The sequence below is a fragment of the Leuciscus leuciscus genome (assembly GCF_965113295.1).
Source record: "Leuciscus leuciscus genome assembly, chromosome: 14".
Taxonomy (NCBI): Eukaryota; Metazoa; Chordata; class Actinopteri; order Cypriniformes; family Leuciscidae; genus Leuciscus; species Leuciscus leuciscus.
Window position 1 is genome coordinate 39,264,863 of NC_138738.1, and position 8,501 is coordinate 39,273,363.

Genomic DNA, 8,501 nt, shown 5'->3' on the forward strand with positions numbered 1-8,501 from the left:
GTTTGCGTCCAAACCATAGACTGTAAAAGGTCCAAACGCTTTATTTTAGCATTTGACAATCTGACCACAAATAACATCCCAGCTAACGTTCTCATAACTTTTGGCTAACGTTCTGAACAGGTTCTTTCAGAGTTATGAACAAACGTTTTTCCTGAAACGTTAAAAGAACGTTTGTTCCTGGTTATCTGGTCTCAAAATGTTAACATAAAAATTTTTATTTGGATATTTTTCAACATTCATAGAGCGTTCAGAATTAACGTTTTATTAACTTAATATGGATGTAAGCTAAATGCTGGATGCTGTTTATTTGAATTTTTCAACAAAAGAGGTATTCAAAGAGATTCTTATCTGCCAATAAAGGCTTTAGTTCACCAAAAAATAAAAACTCTGTATCTCTGTCTAAAACTCTATGTCGTTCCAAACCCGGAAGGCTTTCGTTCATCTTCAGAACACAAATAAAGATCTTTTTGATGAAACCTGAGAGCTTTCTGTCCCTCCATTGACAGCTACGCAACTACCACTTTGACGATTCAAAAAGTTCATATTGAGATCGTAAATCTAATCCACAATTGAGCGGTTTAGTCCTAAACATTATGAAGAGACTCGATTGCTTTTTTTGATGAACAGATTGAATTTAGGCTTTTCACTCTCGTGTTACGCAGCACGTTTTAGCTTCTGCGAGAACCAATGAGGTTTCCTACTTGTGTTACGCATCACGTTTGAGCTTTACAAGAACCAATGAGGTTCATTTTTGTTACGCAGCACGTTTGAGCTTCTGCAAGAACCAATGAGGTTCATTCTTGTGTTACGCAGCACGTTTGAGCTTCACACGAACCAATGAGGTTCATTCTTGTATTACGCAGCACGTTTGAGCTTCACACGAACCAATGAGGTTCATTCTTGTGTTACGCAGCACGTTTGAGCTTCACACGAACCAATGAGGTTCATTCTTGTGTTACGCAGCACGTTTAAGCTTCACAAGAACCAATGAGGTTCATTCTTGTGTTACGCATCACGTTTGAGCTTCACAAGAACCAATGAGGTTCATTCCCATGTGTTACGCAGCACGTTTGAGCTTCTGCAAGAACCAATGAGGTTCATTCTTGTGTTACGCATCACGTTTGAGCTTCACAAGAACCAATGAGGTTCATTCCCATGTGTTACGCAGCACGTTCGAGCTTCTGCAAGAACCAATGAAGTTCATTCTTGTGTTACGCAGCACGTTTGAGCTTCACAAGAACCAATGAAGTTCATTCTTGTGTTACGCAGCACGTTTGAGCTTCACACGAACCAATGAGGTTCATTCTTGTGTTACGCAGCACGTTTGAGCTTCACACGAACCAATGAGGTTCATTCTTGTGTTACGCAGCACGTTTGAGCTTCACACGAACCAATGAGGTTCATTCTTGTGTTACGCAGCACGTTTGAGCTTCACAAGAACCAATGAGGTTCATTCCCATGTGTTACTCTGCACGTTTGAGCTTCAGCAAGAGGTTTGTTCTCACGCATCAAGAAGGTTCGGTTGAGCTTCTGTTTATTTTCGCTGATTAATGTTTATATGTGAATAAAAGCCTAAATTAAGTCTGTTCATCATAAAAAGTGATGGAGTCTCTTTAGAAAATTTTGACTAATTCGCTCAATTCATATGGATTAGTTTTACAATCTCTTTATGAACTTTTTGAAGCGTCAAAGTGGTAGTTGCGTAGCTGTCAATGGAGGGACAGAATTTCTCAGATTTCATCAAAAAGATCTTCATTTGTGTTGAAGATTGAAGGTTTTTGATTGGAACGACATGAAGTAAGTAATTAATGACAGAATTTTCTTTTTTAGGTGAACCATCACTTCAAATTCTAGGGCAACCTATTTTTCCACATTTATTAAAAAATTCCATGATGAAATTAAAATACATTGAGAAAGTTCATAATTGATACTGGAATTTCAGATGTACTTCTATTTTGCCACATATATATTTGACCATATATGTAACTATACATTTTCTTTGTCTGTATTACATAGTTACCAGAGTCAATCATAATGGCAGACATATATTCAGAGAGCTGTTTGGAGCCAGAGCTCACCTGTCCCATCTGTCTCCATCTCTTCCTCGACCCCGTCACTCTTCCTTGTGCTCACAGTTTCTGCCTGGTTTGCCTTGAAACACCTGATAGGGATAAAACATCTGGATCTGCTCAAGAACTTTGTTGCCCAGTATGTGGACAGGAACATCTCAGCCCAGAGTCCCTGCCGAGAAATGTCAAACTGAAACAAGTGGTTGAGAACTACAAGGCCAACAGTGCTTTTGGTGAACTTCAGCCCAGTGTAGAAGACAAGATAACCAATGATGAACCATCTTCAGAAGACAGAACAAACTCAGATGAGTCCACATCAACAGATTGTGGGGAAAACTCTCTTGAGGAGACGGAAGCCAATGGACGGAGGTCTAGATTAAATCCCATTATAACTAGTCTTCAAAAAAAGCTTGCTCTAGTAGATGATCTGGTCAATAAAGAAACGGCTAGTGAAGCTGCGGTCAAAGCGACACATGCTGATCTGAGGAACGATGTGAGCAACGTCATGGAGGAGATGGCAGAGCTCCTGGAGACCTACAGAAAGACTGGAATGAAACTTTTAGAGGTTGAACTGAAGCCCAGGGAAGACGCTGTTGGGAAAAGAGTGCAAATGCTATCAGATCTCCAAAAGCAGCTGAGAACGGCTGAACTTCGGGTCAATGCATTAATGGGCGAGACAGAAGACGCATGTTTTGGTGACGTCGAGAGCCAAGTTTCCAGCTTGACCGTGGAGCCTCTGCGGGACTTTCCGAGCGATCTGGAATTATCCCGAAGTTTGAAAAAAGTCTGTGAGAAAATCGAGCACCAAAACAACCAACTCCGTCTTGGACTTGGATCTGCTCAGAGGGCTTTACGGGTCATTCTCAACCCATCCGAAGTGACATTCAACCCCGACACCATCCATCCCAATCTGGTCCTATCGGAAGATCTTAAAACCGTGTCTTTTAGCGTCGCTAAACAGCCGTATCCAACCAGTTCTCAGAGGTTTACCAGTTTTTTCCAAGCTTTGAGCTCCCAGAGCTTCGTCCAAGGAGAGCATCTTTGGAACTTTCAAGCCGATGGTTGTCCTTGGGTTCTGGCCGTGTGCTACGGTGAACTTCCCCGATCCGGTTCTAGTAGTGGTCTGGAGAGCAGCGCTGGATCCTGGTGCCTCATGTACTGTGATAACCTTCTGAGGGCGTACGAAAAAGGAAAGGACACGCCACTTAGACGTACGCCATCTCTGAAGAGAATGGAGATACACCTCAGCTTCAGCTCTGGCACTTTAGCGTTTCACAGCGTTAGTGACGTGAGTGGGGATAAAACTCATCTGCATACCTTTACAGTGAGCTTTACGCACCCGGTGTATCTGGCCGTGAGGATGATGTCTGGTCAGCCCAAAGCTCACATAACAGTCAACTAGCCATTTTATACACCTTACAATGGATTAGTTATTGCAGATGGCATGTTTAAATCTACAAACTCTACAAACTCATCACCACAGACTGGTACTTATTGATAAAGTTTAGTGCACTGCATTACAGTTGTGTATTGGGAGATTATTTAAATGGCCATTAGAGTAAACCATTTGCTTCTGCACGACTTTCTCCTGGTGCAAATATTTTTTTCATTCATATTTGTCCTTTTCTGATGAAGTTATGATGCAATACGTCATTAATGTTCACCTCTTATGCACTGAATGCATCTTGCTGCACATAAATTGTCACATGCATTCTGCTTGCAATGTTTAATTTAATCAAAGATTGGTGTTTCTTGACTCATGTGATTCATTTGAGCATGTGACTTTAATACAAGCCTACATTACATTTGCTTGCCATTTACAACAATTCTTCTCATTCTTTTTCTGTTCTTCTAACATGTTTATTAATACCCTTTTTATGTCTTAATAGTTTTAATAAACAGTAGTACTACATTTTTCTAATTATTTGCGTATTGTCTTTTTTTCAAAACCCCAAAGATTATTTCATTGTAATTCTGACTTTTATTTTGAAGTGTTGCCTGCATGGTGACCATCGACTTCGGAAGGGTGGTTAGCCTTTTATTTTGAAGTGTCACTTACATGGGGATCTGTGTGTCTTTTTTAGGCTATATAAAATGTTACATTTTAGTGTGCTTTATTATCACCACAAAAAAATATATAATTGATACTGACTAAACAATAGATGTGTACGATGAAAATAGTTTTTACTTTAATAGGATTTAAACAATATATGACAAGTGCAAATCAAAGTAATATCAACACATTAAACAATATATGTGTAGTGCAATATATTATAAACTAAACTAAAATCAAATCAAATAAAACAAAACCTATGTATTGTTTTCCGTGAGTCTTTTATTATGAAATGTCTTACAGATGGCGGCCATCTTTGAAACGACGACGCATTCACGCTGACTTTTATCTGACAAACGAATCGCGACTGACGCATCAGTTTCGTTCCGCCTGTAAACAACAAACAACCGACACTCCGACTAAAGTTATTATGCATCGACTAATAACCTATGATCACGTTAATGCTGAAACACACCAGCCTCTGATCTGAGATCATCTTCACTTAAAGGTGAGCTTTGTTTATGAGGTTTATCAGCTGATGTATATATCCGTGCAGTGTGTGTGTGTGTGTGTGTGTGTGTGTGTGTGTGAGAGTGAGTGAGTGAGAGAGAGAGAATTGTCATATGATATACATTCCAATATAAACATGACATTCGTGCAATACACATACAGAAATATTATAGTTCATTTGTATTTGGATCAGTATGTGTTGTGTTAGACTGTGAACTGTTATGTAACGTCTTATATCTTTAAAAACACAAACACATTCCAGCGGAGGAACTTTGTTACATTCGAAACATTCTGATCTCTTAGAAATGTAACATTTAATAAAATAAATTGATATAAAATGTCTATTTAAGGTACGATGAACAGCCATGAAATTATCTAAAGTGGGGCAGTGTTGTTTTGGTATTATTTATACACTATTATAGTATTTATGTCTATTTTAATGAGTGTTTATTTGGTTATTTTCGCTTTAGTGATTTTTGTAAAAAAAAAAAATTAGCTTTTAATTATTTTTTTTAGTGATTTTAGTTTTAAAAAGGTTTGTTTGTTGTTTAAATTACAATTTTAATTTCTTTTATGTGAAATTACTGTTTTCGACATAGTTGTGAATCCGATAATGTCCATTTTAACATTAATAACTCTTATATAAATATATGCTTGGCGTATGAATATATGTATTGTATATGTGTGTTAGTACGAGTGTAAACTGAAGTAGTTGTGTGTCTTGCAGAGGTTTAGTCCAGAATGCTGGAGACCGTGACTGATGCGAGAAGGTTGGTCCATTATGGCAACACCAGTGTGTTTCCCACTGTGGAGAACAGCTCCCAGTTCAACCCGGACCATGAGATCAACATCACCAAACCACACAAGTGTCTGCAGATCCTGTACGACGACATCGGAGAGTCCAGGTAAATCCCGTGCGCGTCCTTTCATAAGTCTGTGCACATATATCTGGCGTTATGATACATTTGCATTTCTGTGATAGTCTGAAATCATGTAGTCTTATTTGTGTATAAGCATACTTCCTAATTTCTAATCTATTTCTGTGTAGTAGAGTGAAGTTGTAGCTGTGTGTGTGTGTGTGTGTGTGTGTGTGTGTTTAACCTAAGTTATGTTAAATAAGTGGTGAAGCTGACTGTAGTTCTCATCTGGGCTCTTTGCCATGTTTGAATGCCTGAAGAATGCAGTTTCTAAGCTCAGTTTTCTCTCAGATACAGATGATCTTGTGTAGGATCTGACAGGAGACGCTCGTGAAGTGTGTGAAATGTGATTTTATTTGTGGAGGCCGTTTGCAGCACGAGCTTTCAATTCTGCTTTCGTTTCTGTGCCAGTAACGGCTCCATCAAACGGGACAGTCCTCTGTATTTTTATTAAAAGTCCCTTCTGGTTCTGCTGGGACAGTTTTGTCTTCCTCTGAGGATGTGTGTGTGTGTGTGTGTGTGTGTGTGTGTGTGTGTGCGCAGGTGTGAGAATGAGTGAGTGTGTGTGAGAGAGAGAGTGTGAGAGAGAGAGTGTGAGAGAGAGAGAGTGTGAGAGAGAGAGTGTGTGTGTGTGTGTGTGAGAGAGAGAGAGAGAGAGAGAGAGAGAGTGTGTGTGAGAGAGAGAGAGAGAGAGAGAGAGTGTGTGAGAGAGAGAGAGAGAGAGAGAGTGTGTGGTCTAGTATTGTAGTAATAGCTGTTTTCTGTGCTGATTCATCTAATCATGTTTAATGAACGCTGTCTTCACACACACTCTCTCACGGCAGTCGAGCTTCTGTTCGAGACTCGTCACAGTTCGTCTCTGTTTGTCCCTCAGGGTTCGTTACTGGGATCTGATGCTGCTCATTCCCGAACGTGGCGTTCCTGGTGTTCCTGGTGTGGAAACTCCCTTCTGCTCGCGCTAAGATCCGCCTGACCTCCAGCCCCATATTCGTGGCGTTTTACATTCTGGTAAGCAGCAGAACATCCCGCTCGTGCGACCCCAGACTGCAGTGTGTGAGTCTGAGCTGTGAGTGAAACCCTGGAAACCCAGAGTTCTCGCGAGAGCACAAGTTGACTTTGCTCAGCGAGTTACTCTGGTGTCCCAGTAATGATGCTCATTAAAGGACAATTCCGGTATTTAACACTTTGAGGTCTATTTTGTAGTTTATTTTGGATGAACAAGAGTGGTGGACAAAGAAATTTTGACAATGGGTCCTGTCTCGACTTTTTGACTATTTTAGAATTGCCCATGACCGCTTTAGAATGGGAGTCTATGGCCATGCACAAACATGCCCTTAAAACAACCCTTAACGTTCGTTTTCAAAACTGTGCAACTCACCGAGTGGTTAGTGGTGTTCGTTGATGATTAAAAACAAATATATCGCCGCAATGTATGATTTCAATCCGTTTATTTTTCTATAGTGGAACTATTTTTTCAGATACCTCACAACCGCGTATAAACTTCCGCTCTTCGGCAACTTCCGTTGCTCTGCTCACGCTAGCCTTCTGAGAGACAGAGAACCGAGCGAAAAGACCTAAAAGACTACAACCAAATGTAAACAGCCCCCTTTCCGTCTCCGGTCGCGCAGTAATATCAACGAGCAATGAGTCCTCCAACGGAAATCAATGGGATTTTACAAAATGCCAAATAAAACACGACAGAAACTGTATTTCGCTACGCTACTTGTGTTGGAACATCAACGAACACCACTAACCACTCGGAGAGTTGAACAGTTTTGAAAACGAACGTTAAGGGTTGTTTTAAGGGCATGTTTGTGCATGGCCATAGACTCCCATTCTAAAGCGGTCATGGGCAATTCTAAAATAGTCAAAAGGTCAAGACAGGAACCATTGTCAAAATTTCTTTGTCCACCACTCTTGTTCATCCAAAACAAACTACAAAATAGACTCAAAGTGTTAAATACCGGAATTGTCCTTTAAATATGCCCCTCTTTCTGAGCTGCACCAATCACATCGGGTTATCTGATATAGGCGGGGCAGAGGCGAGATGACGACAGCGCTGAGACATCGAAGTCATTAGTAAACATTGCAAGATGGCTCTGGATGAACACCAGTTGTTTGAAACGGCTTTGGCCGATACAATGAAGGAGTTGGACTTGGCTTTTTATCTAAAAGAGGAACAGAAGACGCCGCTCAAATCTTTCCTTTGCAAGAAGGATACGGCAAGAGTCAAATCTACCAGTTAGCTCCGCTGGTAGCTAAGCGATAACTTGTTGTGATTGGTCGTAGTGTTATCCAATTGCGTGCAGTGAGATTTTAAAATGCATGCTTGGTGCCGCCCCTCGAGCTGGCCGATTTTCATTAGTCGACGCCAGACCATTAATCTTTCAGATTTAGGTCTGGATTTCCAGGCTAGAAACCTCTAGCACTAAATCTTAAAGGGATAGTTCACCCAAAAATTAAAATTCTGTCATCATTTACTCGCCCTCATGTTGTCCCAAACCTGTATGAGTTTCTTTCTTCTGCTGAACACAAAAGAAGATATTTAGAAGAATGTTCGTAACCAGACAGTTGATGGACACCATAGTAGGAAAAAAATACTATGGAAGTCAATGGGAACCATCAACTGTTTATTTTATGTTTTTATGTTCAGCAGAAGAAAGAAACTCATACAGGTTTGGAGCAACATGAGGGCGAGTAAATGATGACAGAATTTTCCTTTTTTTGGGTGAACTGTCCCTTTTAATCATGTGTGTTGTTGAGAAGTTTCCCTTAAGTTGATGAAGGTGTGTGTTCTGTCTCTCCACACCTGTGCTGTGGTATTGAGTGTTGTGTGTGTGGTAACGGGTGTTTCTCTTGTGGTGTTCAGGTGTTTGTGGTGGCGGCTGTAGGAATCACACGTGCAATAGTCTCCATGACCGTCAGCGCATCCAGCGCCGCCACACTCATAGA

General features: G+C 40.5%; 1 protein-coding gene across 2 annotated transcripts in view; it reads left to right on the forward strand.

Annotated features, from left to right (window-relative positions):
• The window catches only part of LOC309473915 (tripartite motif-containing protein 75-like), a 4,644-nt gene extending 654 nt beyond the window's left edge, over positions 1 to 3,990 (forward strand). For both annotated transcript variants that reach the window (XM_082136181.1, XM_082136180.1), the window contains exon 2: positions 2,017 to 3,990. In XM_082136181.1, the coding sequence (XP_081992307.1) occupies positions 2,035 to 3,471 (1,437 nt within the window). In that variant the 5' untranslated portion in view covers positions 2,017 to 2,034 and the 3' untranslated portion in view covers positions 3,472 to 3,990. The remainder of the gene's footprint in view (positions 1 to 2,016) is intronic.
• The last annotated feature ends 4,511 nt before the right edge of the window (positions 3,991 to 8,501 follow it).